Source organism: Pterocles gutturalis, unplaced genomic scaffold (genome assembly GCF_000699245.1).
Source record: "Pterocles gutturalis isolate BGI_N339 unplaced genomic scaffold, ASM69924v1 scaffold46677, whole genome shotgun sequence".
Lineage (NCBI taxonomy): Eukaryota > Metazoa > Chordata > Aves > Pterocliformes > Pteroclidae > Pterocles > Pterocles gutturalis.
This window is the reverse complement of record NW_010111907.1, coordinates 1-17,040: the sequence shown is the minus strand read 5'-3', so window position 1 is coordinate 17,040 and position 17,040 is coordinate 1. Positions and strand designations below refer to the sequence as shown.

The following is a 17,040-nucleotide window of genomic DNA, read 5'->3' as shown; positions in this document are numbered from 1 at the left end:
AAACAGCATAATTGAGACGATGTGCGGTGTGTTTAAACCAGTAAGAGCGATTTTGGTGTACTTCTTGGCAGCATTGTCAGAAAACAGCTTATCTCTTCCGAGTGGTTTCTGGAGGAGTCACTGTAGTTTCGCTGTGTTTTGGTAGTGGCATCCTTGTGTACAAAAGAGTCATTTCCTTTCCTGTCATAGTGGGGTCTGTTTATACCTGCCTGACTTGAAAATTACCTGCCTGTTTGTCAAGTGGGTCTTTGTTATTCAAGCTACCCTGTGTATTTAATTGGAACTCCCTTTGTTGTTCCTGGGTCCTGAACCGAGGGGTCAGATCCCTCACGTTGAACAGAGAACTCAAGCCACAGTGACATAACAGACTTTGGCTGTTAAGGAAGGAGTAAGTCTTGCACAAGTTTCCTATAAGCTGGTGCCGGGTGTAGTGTTGCAGACACTAGAAGGCTTGAGAGCTAGGTCTTTTAGGTGTGTGCACATTTTCTTTTTACTTTTTTAGTATTCTGCCCTGAAAAGTGGGTGAAACTCTTTTCCTTCCTTGCAGAGGAGGTGACAAGTTTCAACGCCAAATCTGTGTGAAAGGAAAAACTGTTAGAAAAGCAATTATTTGGAGGGATTGACCTATGTGGCAAATTTAGTGCTGTGCTAAAACAAGAGCTGTCCAAGGCAGAGTTCATGGTGCTGACATGAGAGTATTTTGTTAAGAGCTGGAGCATGCTTTGATTAAGCAGCCTTAATAAAATTAGACCAAAAAAAAGGACATGTTAAGAGTAGAGTTGTCCAGTTTGCTTGGCCTCTGAAGACAAAGCCAAATACTAGGACTTTAGTCTTATTTTCAAAGGCTCTATATTGTGTTATTTAAATATATGTAAGTATCAATCATTTCAATTACAAAACAAAGGACTGTAAATTACAAAGCATAATATCTACTGCTGTGGTAAGAGGTGAATTTAGCATGTGGCAATATCTGTGTGTGTGCCACAGCCCCAACATGACAGCATGAAGCAGCTAAAGTTGCCTCCAGGTGAATTCCTGTCATCCCCCAACCACTGAATGTCTCCTGATCATTCTGTAAGTGTAGTCAGTGATGACAGGGTATGCTCTGGAAAGCCACTGTCAGTATGTACAGATGATAGTAGTTACGCTTGGTCAGTAAGCTGTTGTGATGAGAGGGAATCCATCAAGTTACGTTTCTTTGACCTGTTACTGAAAGGCTTAGTAACCTTTGTAAGGCTCTGTTGTAATGGCTGCCAGAAGCACACAGACTTGGACCCTGCGCATCATGCTGCACTTGTCAGTTAAGTGTGCACAGCTTGATCTTCTGAAAAAAATAAGGGTTTAGCCTATAAAGGATATGGTTTCATCCAGTTTAAGGAAAAAAAAATCACATTTTTTTTCTCATGTTGCCTTTTGAACATAAACAGATGCTAGTTCTATCAAATCGAAGTTACACATGAACACCAAAAGCCCATTTCATTTAAACATAGTGTAGTTTCTAAAGTGCTGTTAGCTTCTAGTGCCAAATCAAGGTTGCCTCTAAACGGAGTAATGACAAACTTAAACTGCTTTAGTCTGTAGTTAGATAAAAAGGCTCAAATGCTGTTAAAAGCTTAGTTTGTTACCTTGGAAACACTGAAAATAGAAAATACAGCCATGCTATTAATGTTTTCATTTGAAGTGAGGTATTTGAAAAGTGCCTTATTGGCTGAACTAAGTTTTGTTTGTTAGGGCCACTTCTGTATTGCGCTTCACTAGTATTTTGTTCTTTGAGATGCTTCAGAGAATATTTTGTGGGAAAGTGAGCTGGGAAGTACTGTATGGGCCTTTCATGAAAGTAAAGACTAATAGTGGAGATACTCCTGTAGTAGTGATGAAGAGAGAACTAGATTTGGTAACTAATCAGGGAGAAGTGCACAATACAGGAGTTAAAGGAGGTCCAAAGTCCCATCTGTTGTATGACTGTTCCTGGAGGTCACATACACCTTGCTTAAATTCTGCAGATTGTTCTTAGGACTAAAATTTTTACAGCCATTTGTCTAAATCCTAAAACAGCTCATGTACTTTGCTTTGAATACCTTACTCTATCCTTGATGTTTTCAAAGCAGTAGGAATGATCCTAGGTACTTTCAAAAAATCAAGTTAGCAGTACTTGATAATCAATACTGTGTTGCTGCAAATAACAGAGTACTGTTAAAAGAGTATAAGTTACTGGCGAGGAATATTTTGGGCAATTTTAACTGTTTCTTATAGCCTGTAATAAACCTCAGGGTGTGTTGTGTCATTCCATCAAAAAGAGCAGGGGGGAGAAAGCCAAATCCACCCTTGTACACTCCTGTAGTATCCCTAGCTTTTGACAAGAAGCAGAAGTGTTTAACTTTGAACAGTTGGTCCTGTTTCTGACAGTGCTGCTGAGCTGTGTACCACCATAAGCATCTTGCTGGATGTGCTTTTCTGTACTACTTCGTGAATCTAAATAGCTCTATCCCTTTGAAATTTCAGGAAGATGTTCGTTGGCGGCCTCAGTTGGGATACAAGCAAAAAAGACTTAAAAGATTACTTCACCAAATTTGGTGAGGTAACTGACTGTACGATAAAGATGGACCCTAACACAGGAAGATCCAGAGGCTTTGGATTTATTCTCTTCAAAGAACCTGGAAGTGTTGAAAAGGTGAATTTAAGTTTCCTGTTTCAGATTCTTAACTTGTGGGGGAAACTTTTCAGCTTGAGTTAATCCTATCAAACTATCTTTCAGGTTCTGGAACAGAAAGAACACAGGCTAGATGGACGACTAATTGACCCCAAGAAGGCCATGGCAATGAAGAAGGATCCAGTGAAGAAAATATTTGTTGGTGGACTTAACCCAGAAGCCACAGAAGAGAAAATCAGGGAATACTTCGGAGAGTTTGGAGAGGTGTGTAATGGTATCTTAGTAAACACTGAAGCATAGTCTCCAGTTGCTGTTTAGTTTACTAATAATTTGCAAGTTGCAAATTAAACTAACTTCAGATGTATCAAGCCCTTCTGTAAGTTATCCAGAGGTTTCCCATCTTGAGAGCAAGGACGGCACATAACTGCACTGAATTGCTAGTTAGATACCCTTGTCTTTAACTCAAACCATTTTATCCTATATTAAAACTGCTTTTAAGAATTGTAAAATTGAAACCTCTGGTCTGAAAGCCAATGTTAGTATTGAAAGAATATTGCAGCTTTGGTGTTGCATAAGATGCATAGATAGCAAACTTTCCATTTTACTATCCTAAATGCCATGTACTTAATGGTTCTGCTAAAATACAAGTCTGAAAATAGTATTTCATGTGTTCAGATTGAAGCAATTGAACTTCCAATGGATCCAAAGACCAACAAAAGAAGGGGGTTTGTGTTCATCACTTTCAAGGAAGAGGATCCAGTGAAGAAGGTTTTGGAGAAGAAATTCCATAACGTCAGTGGAAGCAAGGTAGAAACTTTGACTTGTAAATTTTTGCCCAAGTGATTAGGTATAATACCACTACATCTATAATCTGAGAAGGATTTTGTAGACCTCTGATTTCAAGGTACCCAAATTACAATAAGGACAGCTAGCAGTTTACCACAGGTGGTGGTTTTTTTTTTTTGCCAGAAGTTCAGTTGCAGAAGCTGCCAAGGTTCTTTGCCAATACTTGTGGCTTTAATAATTGCTATGTTCTAAGGGCTTTTGTATGCAAAGTATCTAATTGAATTAATTGAATACATGGGGGGAAACTGGCTTATTTATCTATCAGTCTAGCAATATAAGCCATTTCAACAGATACAAACCTATTCTCAGCATAGAGCACTTGCATAAATTCAAGGCTTGCAGGCACTAACTGTGTGAGCAGCTGGCTAAAACTGGCTCCGTCTGACATGGGGGTAGCTTCTGGTGTCTTCTCTTAGAAGTCCCCCCTGCAGCCCTCTCTACTACCAAAACCTTGTCATGTAAACCCAATACAAGGATTCACAGAGTAAGTGCATACTTACAGCAGCTTGTACCTGGTCAGCTGGCTATGTGTACTACTGTAAAAGTGGTGTGAGATGCTCTGAATAAGCTGGCAGTGCTCATTTGTGGGAACAGATAATAGAGAGGCTCATGTGTTAAGCTAATGAGAAGAGGACTGGAGGCAAATGATGTGTGCTGGCTGGAGGTGTCCCTCTCCCCTTGCTCCGTGGCCTGTGCTGGCTGTATGCTAACTTCAGAGCCCTACTAGATCTGGTCATACTGTCTGACACAGTGACTTACATTGCGCTTAGTTCAACTGCTCTTGACAGCGCAGAATAAACTTGGCAAACCTAATGTGCTGGTAGTTGTCAAGACACTGTAGTTAGTGATGAAGTTTTGTTTTCAAGAGAGATGAATACGTACATACAAAGGCAGCTGAGAAATCATATCTGTGCATCTCATAACTATGGCTTGTTTTTGTGTCAGTGATAATAAAAAGAACAGGTTACCCTAAAGCTCCTGTGTGGAGAATTCCAAGCCAGGCTTGCTCATGTGCTGCTGTCACAGGGAGTTCCTCCTTTCACACACAGTAGCAGTAGCTTTCATCTCGGATGGTGCACAGATTCAGGAACTAGGAAGCTGGCTGACAGCTTCAACTGCAGCATGGGAATTTGTCTTTGAAATGTCAATTCTGGTTGTTTTTAGCTGTTCTTAGTATTGGATAAGTGAGGATTTAAAGTGTTGGTAAGGGTACTTTACAGTCCAACACAGATGCTCAGTGTAGAGGGTGTACGAAGGCTGCCAGGAAAACTCATTCTGGGCATTTCTCATAGCCTTGTTCATTCAGTGCAGCTCAGGTGAAGTGTTCCAGTAGCAGCACCTTGGCTTGGAGGTTGTGCCAGGAACAGAGGGCAGCCTCCTGGCTCCTACAGGAGTGGTGGCCTTAGCGCCTCTTCCATGGGGAAGCTGGTGGTAGGGAATACACAGTATAAAATACTCTGAAAGCAGTGGCCTGCTTTGTATGCCCAATAATGACTAACCTTTCTTTTCTGTGGGGAGGTTGGTGGTAGAGAATAGGCAGTATTAAATACTCTGAAAGCAGTGGCTTGTTTTGAATGGCCAACAGTGACTTCCTTTTGCCCAGGTGGCACAGTAAATCAGATGCTTCTGGCTATGCATTAGTCCTGGTGACATGATGGAGCACAACATATACACCTCCTTTGCCTCTAGAGTAACCTCTGGCTTTCCTAGGTGTCTAGGTTGGGTGCTGCTGCTACAAGACAATATACACACTCTTGTTTTTTTTTATTTTCAGTGCGAGATTAAGGTAGCACAGCCAAAAGAAGTATACCAGCAGCAACAGTTCAGTAGTGGTGGAGGAAGAGGTAGCTATGGAGGAAGAGGCAGAGGTGGAAGAGGCGGCGGTAAGTACCACACACACTACTTTAGTATGGACACATTCTAAATAAGTTGTGTGTACTAAAATGGGATTTTGTGGATGGTTTTCCCTTCTATAGCTCAAAGTCAAAATTGGAATCAAGGTTATGGCAATTACTGGAACCAGGGTTATGGGAATCAAGGATACGGCTATCAGCAAGGTTATGGTGGCTATGGAGGCTATGATTATTCAGGATATGGGTATTATGGATATGGACCAGGCTATGATTACAGTAAGTAAAGAGAACTGTATTGGGTATAAGCAAGCGTAACTAATTAGCAGTTTAATGCATTTGTTTTCTTGTTCATAGGTCAAGGCAGTGCAAATTATGGGAAGACACCAAGACGTGGTGGTCATCAGAATAACTACAAGCCATATTGATCAAACTTATTCAGGTATGCAGTGGCATGGTCTCTTTTGGAAAATGACTGCATAGGTTTTGTATACAATGCTGTAGATGGATATTTCAGTTCTGTACCAAATTTAACTTTACAATAAATTTCTATGGCCTGTTAAATGTGCATCTTACTTGGAAGAGCTCCCTGGAAATGTTTCACATGTTTAATACTTACAGATAACTAGTTGTCTAGACAGTGTGGTGTGTAAATTTCAGCCTTGCTGAAGATATTAATTAATGATTTTATTAATAGGTTAAACTGAAACTGATTTTGAGGGTCTGCTTAAAGCTGCAGCTCTGCATCTAGGGACTGCCTCTTGGAGTTAACTATGGACTCTGCATTACTCCAGTTGTACAGAATGAGATGCATCTTAGGGAACCAGTGTCACTTTCCACCTTTTTATTTTGTATTGTTTTTGTGTCATACATTTCCTGTAATGGAAGTGTTAATTTTACTGTACTTTTTGGTACCTTTTTGGAATCTAATGTATTGTAAGGTATTTTACATGTGTTCTGATTCACCATGACATGGATATTGAAGCTATCCTAGCTTTTGAAATAAAAAAGGCGTAATCTAGTGTCTTGTGCCATTCTTCAGCTTATGTATTAGTAAAATGCCAGTATACTGTTCCCAGAACTTAGTCCATGGCAGTACCTTGATAGATGAAGAGTTGCGCTTAAATGTTTTCAATCTTAAGACTAGAAGGCTGCATTGGTAGTTGTTAACAGTGAAGTGGTGGCTAAAAACTGTACTTGCTTCTGCCTGGAGGTTATGGAAGAGAACTCGGGCGGAAGGCCCCAGCTGTTGCAGAGGCTGTGCTGGCATGCTGGTGGCTCATGTTCTAGATGAGGACAGAGGCTCAGCCTTAACTCGGTTAGCGTCCGCATTGTAGTGTGGGCTCTGCTAGGAGAAGCCAGAGGCATAGATTTCAGGTAGGGCTTAGGAATCTAGACAGCATGGCAGGAGGAACCTAAGAGGTGTGCAAGAAGCTACCTGTACTTCCTTCACGTTTTACTGTCTTCAGTCTGAGACTTTTCTACAAGTTCTTGAAAGACAGGTTAGACAGACATTAAATTACCAATGCAAAGTCTGAATTTTTGAAGCCTTTTTTGTGTATCAAAAAAAGGCTAAAGAACTTCCACAAAAGTTGTGGAAGGAGAAACAACAAAGCTGCCTCTTCAGAGGCAGCTCTTTCTCTAGCTATGAGTGACCAGCTATAAATATGCTCTCCTTTTTTGACTGGTTTACCATTATTTAAGGCAATAACTATCAATCATGTGATTTGCCTGTCTTGCTGCAGTATAGTCCCAACCTCAGATTTTTATGAATAAGTAGCAAGTGCTGCTGCACAAAGTAAACTTGTTGCAGTAATCAATTTTGATCTTTGCTTTCCTTTTAAAGCTAAAATCTGACAATTTTTTTCTTGTACTAAATTCTATTTGAACAAATGGGAACAAGAAGTGGAATCAAACCAAGTAACTAAGACAAGATACAAACAGATGTTACTAGTGACCTTTTCAGCTTTTTTAACAAGGGATGCAGCTGTTCATGCAGGGACTATAGTATGCTGCTCCCTGCTGGCTGTCCTTGAAAAGAAAAACTTGCTGAAAAGTTTTAAGTCTACAATTTTTCTGGGGTTAAGTGGAAATTTTGAGTATAAAAAAGATAAATCAGATTTTAAATCTGATAGTTGACATGACAGCTTTCCAGCTGGAGTATGGTAACCTAATGCCCAATTTACTTGCAAATAAAAAAATTGCAAATGAGTACAGTATTTAAAAGTATTACTGTCTCAAGATTTAAAATTGAAATGATTTATTGTATACTTTGTTTTCTTATGAAATAGGGGTAGCAGAATATTTTTCTAGCAAACAGTTTGCCTTCCAACAGGGAATTTGCATAGTTACTAGGACTATAGTGCTGCTGTACTTCTGGATAGTTTGTCAGCTGGCTCTTAGTTTGGTGTTTTTTGGAAGTAGGTTCTTGGCTTCCTTGACAAGTGATGTGGCCTTAAGCAGAAATTGAGGACACTGGTAGTTAAATGCAGAGCTGGCTTTCCTTTTCTCCTTTGCATGAAAAGTTTGTGACAGAAAGAACATGTAATCGCCTGGTGAAAGCAAGGGCTTGTACTCAAGGTTGTTGCTTATGGCTGTAATGTATTAATTTACTAATCCTACTTGGATATTTCTTGAGGGCAGAATATGTCATAAGAACCGGTTTGGGAGCCATGGCCTTCACCTCTCTGTTCCTTATGCATTTGATGTTATGAATTTGGGACTGAAGTTTTTTACTTAATCTGGTCACTGAGACTGTTTAAATGTAGTGCTACCAGGGACCTTGTTATGAAGCTTGCTACTGACACTGGTCAGAGGAGCCTGGGAAGGACCAAGTGTACTGGCAGCTAGAATGGCATTTGCATAGGTAGCAGCAGACGAAAAAAATAAGAGAACCCACTGGCTCATGTTATTTTGCAAAAGGCATAACCCTGAAAGAGCATGAATTTATAAATGTAGTTTATAGTAGCTACTAGAAATATTCCTTTATACTTTTTAGATATGCTGTTTTAAGTAAAACTCAATTCCACGCTGCTGCTAGAATTGAAACAAGCTCTTGTAAAATTTATTTCTCCTAAAACTTTTACTAATAACAAGATAACTGAAAATAACAAAATGAAAGGTAACTTATCTGGTCTAAGACATGCTAGGATGAAGATTAAATGTGCATTATTATAGTAGAATAATGTTTCTTAGTAGTAGATCTTGAACATTGTTTGAAACCTATGGAAAGAAAATAATGTTATGTTTTTTTGTAAAAGCATCATTAAAAGGAATCTACTTTACTGCCTCACTTTCACTTACATTATATGTAAGTGTCATACCAGTACTGTACTAAGAGGCTTTTTGCATTGTTGGTTTCCTGTAGGAAATAAAGGCATTTTTCTTGCTTAGTTTAGATTGCAGACAAGCACATTAAGTCATTAGGCCTCCAAGTTAAACTGGCACTATTGAGTAATCTTTCTGTTCTCGAGAATAAGTAGTACAAACAGCTGTATGTCTTTCCATTAACTTGCTAAATAAAATATTAACACATTTTTCTTGTGCCTGCTATACTAATATTGCACTGAACTAAAAGCATGTTTGTCCGTAGAGCACTGTGAATCTAGACAGTGGTTGAGGCCACCAATGATTAAAATAGGTACATTCCCATCCAGGTACACCGTTTTACTGGGCACTTGGTTGTCTTTTAGTCAGAGTAGGTTGAAAAAGTACTAAGCGTACCAAAGGGTGGTGTTATCAAGGTGTTAACTGTAAGTGTACATTGTGCTCGCGAGTGTGGCAGAATGAGTAGCAGCTACATGTTCTCTGTAAGCAAGCTATCGAGGGACCTCAACAGATAACTAAGACTTACAAGACTTAACAGGACTCAGTCTTACTAACGCACACAAACTTCTGACTGTAGGGGTTAAATGGATGCTTAAGCATGAGATAACAGCCATGAACCTGAAATGATGTTACAAAGTAGTAAAAAATGCTCAAGAGAACAGAAGGCAGTATTATTTCACACTCATGTAAAGTAAAACAGGAGCTTTAGTAGTAACAGTACTGTTTATATCTCTTCATAAAGCTGTTAGCATAAGTTCAGGGTCCTGAATTGTGGCATGCAGAACATGCAGTGCTCCTGCCCTTAGGAGCAGTTAAGGGGAGACTTGCTGAGTAGTTACACAGCTGTAACAGCTTCTGTCCAGAGACTTAAAGCACTGAGCAGCTAGTGTAAAAGCTATGTTTTTGTCTTGATGTGCATGTCATCTGCATGCCAAGGGTTAAACCCAGTCACTCTCAAAGCTCCGCAGACAAGCATAGCATGCTCTAGTGGTAGGCATTTCTGGGACATGTTGGACCTGGCTTGCACACAAATGACTACATACAGTGTTCCTAGAAGTGTCAGACTCTGGTAGAAGGTAGCTGTGAATGCCAGATGTACACAAGTCTGGTCCACGCTTCTAGATTGCCAGAAATTCCTGCAAACTAACTTCAAATAAAACCATCTCTGAGGAAGCTTGGTCCTGCTCTATTGCCAGTGACAATGCTTGTGAAGTTATGTTTAGGAACCTTAGCTTTTAAATAGTAGAGGGTGAATATAAATAAATACCTGCTCAGGTAGAACAAGTGGATGTCTTCTGTTGGTTCAGAGATTGTTTTTCCATATCTGGAGAGAGAATAAGCAACATTTTAGCAACCTCATAACTTTGAGACAAGCTTTTGCACTGACTTGGTTAATACTAAGTGGGCAGAAGTTGTATAAAAAGCTAAGTGGCAAATGCACACAGACTATGAGTTTCAAGAATGAAATTTTGACAGCTTTTACCAGTTGCCCTTGTTCAGATAGGTAGACACTTCAACCTCTGCCAGAGCAAAGCTATTTTAAAAGGCACATGCATCTGTGGAATAAATACTTTTGTTACAGAACTTCAAAACAATACTTCAGAAGCGAAGGCTAAACTTGCATTTACTAAGACTAATTTTCCTATGTGCTCAGCATCTACCATCTTGTCTGTATTTTAGCACTTCTGAAAAGCAGGCTCAGCATTGACTTTTAAGGCAGTCCAGCAGCAACCCTCTATAAGGCAGTTTTGATCTGTACTACCTGTTAGTAGCTTGTCAATTGTGTCCACAACAAATTTTGCATCATCCATATTGAAGCACATTGGGGGCTTAAATTTAAGCACATTTCTTCCTGGCCCATCTGTACTCAGTAGAATATATTCTTCCTTAAGTCTGGAAAAAGCAATAACAAATAATGATGTTTACTTTTGCATGTAGTTCAGAAAAACTTAGAAGCCTCAGCATGCAGGCTGTCCAGCCAGGGCCTTTCTGCACTGACTGGTTTCTGCCACTTGGCAGAAAATATTTTAACAACTATTGAGTGGCAAGTTTACTTTGTATTTGTGTGCTTGCCTCCCACATAGGAATGATGTGATTGTCCCTTGTACCTTGTTATTAGATACTCTGCTTCTGCTGTGGCTGGGGTCCTTTCTGCTTGATCCTTGATTAAGTCCACTCCAATGAACAAGCCAGAACCCCTTTAAAAGAAATAAAAATAGTCAATCTGTCAGAAGGAGGAACTGCAAATGAACTAAAAAAATTGAGAAATGTTTTAGTGAGGCCAAACCTTTACTGCATGAAAATTACGCATGGTGTTTGGGTAGTAATAGAAAAGGTATTGTACTGAAGAAATGTGGTAATACAGTACAGACTCTTATCTGCTCAGAATGGCAGCACAGGGCATGATGTTAAACGTATTTTCCACCCAGCTCATTAATTCTGTTCTTTGTGCACTCGAAGTAGGATTTAAAACAGGAAAGTGAATTCCTTTAGCAACTAATCAATAAAGCAGGTACTGTCCTAGAGTGGCAAAGTATATCAGATTCTTCATAAGCTTGAGTTTGTTTTAACCTATGTACATCAGGCTGTTGATTTTTGTGGAAAACATAGATTTGATGAATTCCTTAAAACCACAGCAGTTCAATTGAGTTGCTTATGACTGACTGAACCAAACAAAAAGCATCTGAAAATATATATAAGGCACTGATACCTGACATCACCAATTATGGGATGCTTGATTTTCTGCTCCTGGAGTAGCTTCATCAAGAAGTTTCCCACTTCTGTGGCATGAGCCTGAAGATGTTCCTTCTCAATCACATCTAACACAGCTAATCCAGTCGCACAGGACACAGGGTTTCCTCCAAACTGAGTTCAGGAAAGGAACACACACACACATAGTCATGGAAAGGGAAGAAAGATAGAATCATGTCACTGGAAGTGTAGCCTCAGTGATAGGCTGCTGTTTATGTAAGATGGAGCTAGTAAATAGGAAGTTACATACTAGAGAGATACAAATAATATAAACAGTAAGTGTGTTAGTGATAAATAAAAATACTCTATGATTATCTAATTTTAATATTTAAGACTCCTGTAGAGAATGAGAGTTGGGCAACTTTTTACTTACTGTATTAAAATACTCTACTCCTGTGGCTGCAAATGCTTCTGCAATTTCCTTTGTTGTTGCTACACAGGCAATAGGGTGCCCATTTCCTATTGGTTTCCCCATAGTGACAATATCGGGTATAAAATCTTCTCCCTGAAGCTGGAAAGCCCAAAAGTGCTTGCCAACCCTGCCAAAGCCCACTTGAATTTCATCAGCAACAAATACACCTCCTGCCTTGCGCACATGCCTGTAACATAACAGATTTTATTGTCTGTTAAGAGGAAACAGAACATAATATTTACTGTTTAAGAACATGCAGAAAGCATTACCTTGCAAACTTCCAGGAAGCAAACTTGTACAGGCCTATATTCTATATCATGTGTTTAAAAGCAGGTCTTTGCCATACAAAGTTTACATTCTAGCATGAAGGCACAGGCCGTTTCTGCTTATCAAGCTATATGCTACAGCAGACAGAGAAATTTTTATCATCTCTATTTCCCAAGTATGCTAAATTAAAAAAGATAATGAATGACCACTTACTCGGCAACCTTCTGAAAATAACCTGCTGGTGGAATGATTTGACCACCCACACTTGGCAGAGATTCAACAAAAAATGCAGCAATCTGAAACATACATAGCATGTAATGTTTAAACACGATACAGAAAGCTGTGGGAATTGTGTTGGCAATTAGCAAGCTCTTTGTATTAGATGGTTCTTGCATTATGTGATCTCTTCTTTTTGACAAGCCCCTACTGCTTAGCTCAGTAATCCTCCATGGCACTGAGAGTCAGCCATGCTCATTTCTAAGGCAAGATTAATGGTTAAGGAAATAAGGTTTTACCTTTCTGCCTCTCTTATGTGCTTGGTCAATAATATTTTTCACTTCATTAGCATAGGCTGTTACTGAATCTTCATGGTCTTCTCTGTAAAGTCCTCTGTATGTGTCCGGAACAGGAGCCTATGCAAAAGAACAGTATCCCATATTCAGTATATCATAAATTTAATGAAGTCTTATAAATAAGTAGTCAATAGTTATAGGCTGAAGTACATACCACATGGACCCATTCCTTTTGTCCTTCTAGATTTCTGAATTTATATGGGCTTATGTCAATCAAGGATGTCAGATGTCCATGGTAAGCACTTAAAAAACAATTAGCAAAACTAAACAGTAATTTCCTCAGTATCAAAGAGTTCTTCAGGATTAGCATTACTGGTAGCTAAAGTGTAGCTAGGTTCTGGCACCTGGTGGGAATGCAGTCACTCAAGCTGAGAACAGCTCTGTGATTCCTATCAATCAGGTCTGTAGTATTTGGATTGTTTTTTTTTTTTTCTGCACATCTTGATTATAAGGGAGGCAGAGGGACAGTACTCCTTGTCACTGGTTTGCCTGGAGCAGTGACTAGAATCACAGCAGTGTAAGTCACGAGCAGTATTACAAGATTGCAGAACGAGTGGAAGGGATGTGTCTGGTCTATTTCTGAATAAACTCCAATGATGGTGCTTCCAGTTGTCCTGGGCACCATGTTCTAATATGTGACCACCTTCATGGGAAAAGTTTTTTCCCTATATCTCATCAGAATTCCTCAGGCTTCAATTTATGTCTGTTGTCTTTTTTTCCTGGCACCATACATCTTCAGGCCTGGCTCCATCCCATTAGACAGTTGTAGTTGCAGTAACATCTCCTTCTAGCTGTCTCTATCAGCTTAACAAATACAATTTTCTTAACTTCTCAAGCCTGTGGCTCCCTTTGTGGAAGGCCACTGCTGGCCTCCTTCCAGTATGCTAATGTCTGCTGTGTACTGGAGAGCCCAACCTGGACATAGTTCTCTGGGCTGGTCTCATAAATACTGAACAGAGGGCAGAATTATTTCCTTCAGCTTCCTGGTTACAGCCTTTCTATTAGAACAGTTTTTCAGAAATGCTCTGACCACAGATCAAAACTGAGCCTTGCACCCCATACTAGGTAAAACTGCCAGTGTACTTACTGGTCTAAAACGATAACATCCTCATGTTTTGTATACTGTCGTGCCAATCTTAGGGCAAGATCGTTAGCTTCAGACCTACAATTGAAAAATTTAGTAAGTGTTCCATTGTGGAGTTTTGCAGTTGTGACCTCCCTTGCAATGCTGTTTGCATCTGCAAAGAACAGACAGAACTCAGTGCATGTTACTCACAGATTCCTGCATAATTGGCACTCAGTGGGTACGATTCTGGTCTGGTGAGGAACTTAAAAAGCTGGTGTACAGAAGCTACTTTGGAAACAGTTGTGTGAGGTGGTTTTTTTTTTTGTTTTTAAGCTGTAGTTTGCTTGGGAATACACCCCCAAGCAGCACTATGTATTGTTACATAATTCTCAGTTCAGAAGACAAGTCAGACCAGAAACTAAAAAGTAAAGTAAATAAACTAAGGTAAACTAAAAGTAAATATTTACATGAATGTTGTGAAGTCCAAGGCCTTATAAATAAACCCCTTCTTAAATGAAGCACTAATTTAGTTTCCTGATACAGAGCTTGCTAAAGATGAACTTCAGAGTCACTGAAGTTCTAAAAAGGACCAGTTTCTTCAAAAACAAAAAAACCCAACCTTTTTTTTTTGTCAATATATAATCATCCACACCAATCATGCAGTTAGCTGTTGATAAGAGTATCACACTTGTCTGTATGTAACAAGTGAAAACAGTTTCAATATTAATAAAACAACTTACCCAGAATTCAAAAAATAAAAGATGCGTAACTTCTCAGGTAGTGTTTTTGAAAGTCTCTCTGCATAATTGACCAAGTTGTCATGAAGATAACGAGAATTTGTATTTAGCAGTTGATTTTGTTCATGGGCAGCTTTTACTACATCAGGGTGACAGTGTCCAACTGCAAGAGAGTATGGAGAGTGGTTAGAGAGTTCTTCCATATTACACATGGTGTTAATTAACAAATGCATACTGACTTAACATATAGATTTCTCTGTTAGTACAGAGTTATCATCGCTGATGATTGTATTTCATCAGTGGGGCATTAATGATATTGTCAGCAGAAAATGACATCAGTACACTTTAAAAGGTTTCACGTAAAACTTTCTGGTTTTGCTCAGAAAGTTTGAAATTGCCTGCTACTGTATTTATAGTTTGTAGTTGAATGCTGGACATTGATATGCTAAAACAAAGTGTCTAATTTGGTATTTGGATTTAGACATTAGAATAATTTAGGTGAGAGTTTGGTATGTGCAGGTAAGCTTTACCATCAAAGAATGACTAGCCCTGCTAGGGTGTTGGTGACACCACTGACTGGTTAGATTTCAGATACTGTAAGAAAGCAGCAGCTACTTCATAATCCACAGAGAACGCACCACACTGAGCAGTGGTCCTGTGACAGTACCCGTAGCAGTAACTTTTACAAATACAACAAACTGGCAAGCCATTTGTTAGTCTTATAGTTAGGTGCCTTACTTGAGTTTTCATGGAAAAAAAAAGGTCTAGAAAGCACATCCACACACACAGAAATTCAATTGTGAATGGTAATTTCCCAAAGTAGAGGCTCGAGAGGTTTTTTCCACTTTTCCAATTAAACCACCCCTTCCCCCAGCACACTAAAACAGTGGTTAAAAGTACAGATTGTTCCTTGTTCTGCTTAGAAGAACATGGTATCAAATAACATGGCTTTTAACTTACCGTGAGCAACATTGTTTATGCAATCAAGGTATTGTCTTCCATTCTCATCATACATATACTGGCCCTTTGCCTTTACAATCTTGACTGGATCGTTAGAAAAAAACAGCTTGCAAGAGGAGCTATGGCAAATACCAGAAAGAAAAATAAATTCTAGTGAATTCTGAAAGTTCCATAGTTTATTCTGCTCTAGTACTTTTATTGAGTTCAGTCTGTTAATAAAGACCTGGCCCCCAGAACAAAGCTGGGATGGAGAAGAGAACAGGCCTTGTGCTCTAACTCAATAGTTCAATTTGGTTAGACCTGCAGGGGAAAAAACTGAAAATCCCTCACTAGGAGTCTAGCTGCAGCACGCAGACAGGATTTATCCTGATTGTTTCATCCAATCTCAGCTACAGTTCCTTACTTTGTACACTGTCTACCCTTTGTGTGCTTGAAACCCTCTAGTGCTTGTGTCTCTTACCTTGTGATTGTTTTTATCATATTCTTCTTCTTCTTGCGAAGATCCTGATTTTCCAGATAGCGTGGTGTGGGTGATGGTTATTCACTGTAAAGCTTCCCTAAGCTTAGCTGAAACCCTGAGTGATTTTATTTAATAAGGCTGGGTCTGCTTAAGTGTGTTTGGTTTGTTTCAGTTTTTAAATAAATTGCCAAACAAGTAAAATTGAAACATATGTCTGCCTAAGTAGGAGTTACAGAGAGTTGATGCTGAAGGGCAATGCCAAGCTTTCATGCTTCATTTAGTAAAAAATTGCTTATGCAAAAATCAAATAATTTGACCATAAATACAAAGTCATTGTCAAATAAAAAAGAAAGACAATGATAAAATAAGAAACTGCTTCACTATTCCTCCTCTAGAAGAATTCTATATTTTCGGTGTGAGCTGGCAGGAGAATGGTAGAACAAGTTTTTTTTTTTATAAAGTTCTTGACTGTTCAACAGATGCTAAGAAAGCACTTAAGAGACACTGGGTCTGTGACAGAGCAAATCACTTACAAAATGGTTAAATACATAGCGTGGTAGTCTTTTATAGTGGTTTATGTTGCAGCACAATTCTAATTCTAGCCTTTACTTTCAGCCCAACTTCTGGGTTCATTAAATATTTACAGATTAAAGTAGTCTTGATTTTGAATAAATAAGGTACAACATGAAAGCATTCCCGTAGTTAAATCCAGACAGAGCTTGTTCCGCTGCCCCTCCTCGGAGCACTCTACAAAAGTTAAGATTTTTTTTAGGTTAGCTGAAGTGAGGCAAGTAATTTCCAAGTCTGGAAATGCATCTTTTACTAAATCCTATCAAATTGGGCAGACATATGTTGTTAATTGTATCATGTTTTTGCTGTAATTAAGGAGTTTTCTGGAAGTCGGGCTGTAACGAGGTCAGCCAGCCCCAGATGGGCTGCTCTCAGCTGCGCTGCCAGAAGTGCTTTCTAAGCAGTTTAAAGTTTGAACAGGCACACCAGACATCACCCGGGTTTTACACTGCCATAGCCCCCCTCTTTAAACACTAATTACCGTTAATGACCCCACTCAAGTCCGGCTTTGCACGCCAGCAGCACCGCGCTGCTGCTCGTTCGGAGCCCTGCTGAGGCAGGAGCCCGCTTCC

At 39.4% G+C, this 17,040-nt stretch overlaps 2 protein-coding genes across 2 annotated transcripts; one reads left to right on the top strand and one right to left on the bottom strand.

Moving 5' to 3' along the window:
- The first annotated feature begins 2,506 nt into the window (after positions 1–2,506).
- Positions 2,507–6,368, top strand: HNRNPAB (heterogeneous nuclear ribonucleoprotein A/B). Its single transcript, XM_010073854.1, has 6 exons — positions 2,507–2,671; positions 2,756–2,914; positions 3,326–3,457; positions 5,271–5,379; positions 5,473–5,625; positions 5,704–6,368. Exons 1-6 carry the CDS (start codon positions 2,507–2,509, stop codon positions 5,772–5,774), a joined length of 789 nt encoding a protein of 262 aa, XP_010072156.1. The 3' UTR covers positions 5,775–6,368.
- Positions 6,369–8,388: 2,020 nt separating this feature from the next.
- PHYKPL (5-phosphohydroxy-L-lysine phospho-lyase) lies at positions 8,389–15,619 on the bottom strand. Its single transcript, XM_010073853.1, has 12 exons — positions 15,439–15,619; positions 14,482–14,641; positions 13,763–13,837; positions 12,830–12,917; positions 12,619–12,735; positions 12,317–12,399; positions 11,798–12,023; positions 11,384–11,538; positions 10,782–10,871; positions 10,436–10,566; positions 9,941–9,997; positions 8,389–8,568 (listed from the first exon to the last, which is right to left on the bottom strand). The coding sequence occupies exons 1-11, from the start codon at positions 15,491–15,493 to the stop codon at positions 9,945–9,947; spliced, it is 1,233 nt and encodes a 410-aa protein (XP_010072155.1). The 5' UTR covers positions 15,494–15,619; the 3' UTR covers positions 8,389–8,568; positions 9,941–9,944.
- Between the last annotated feature and the right edge of the window lie 1,421 nt (positions 15,620–17,040).

What these genes read in the sequence shown, in the direction of transcription:
- HNRNPAB (XM_010073854.1), top strand. Translation starts at nt 2,507, where the DNA reads ATGTTCGTTGGCGGCCTCAGTTGGGATACAAGCAAAAAAGACTTAAAA. An exon ending in CAGAGGTGGAAGAGGCGGCG is followed by an intron (nt 5,380 to 5,472) that starts GTAAGTACCACA and finishes TCCCTTCTATAG; the next exon opens with CTCAAAGTCAAAATTGGAAT. An exon ending in TGGACCAGGCTATGATTACA is followed by an intron (nt 5,626 to 5,703) that starts GTAAGTAAAGAG and finishes TCTTGTTCATAG; the next exon opens with GTCAAGGCAGTGCAAATTAT.
- PHYKPL (XM_010073853.1), bottom strand. Translation starts at nt 15,493, where the DNA reads ATGTATGATGAGAATGGAAGACAATACCTTGATTGCATAAACAATGTT. An exon ending in AAAAGGAATGGGTCCATGTG is followed by an intron (nt 12,736 to 12,829) that starts GTATGTACTTCA and finishes TCTTTTGCATAG; the next exon opens with GCTCCTGTTCCGGACACATA. An exon ending in CACATAAGAGAGGCAGAAAG is followed by an intron (nt 12,400 to 12,618) that starts GTAAAACCTTAT and finishes TGTATGTTTCAG; the next exon opens with ATTGCTGCATTTTTTGTTGA.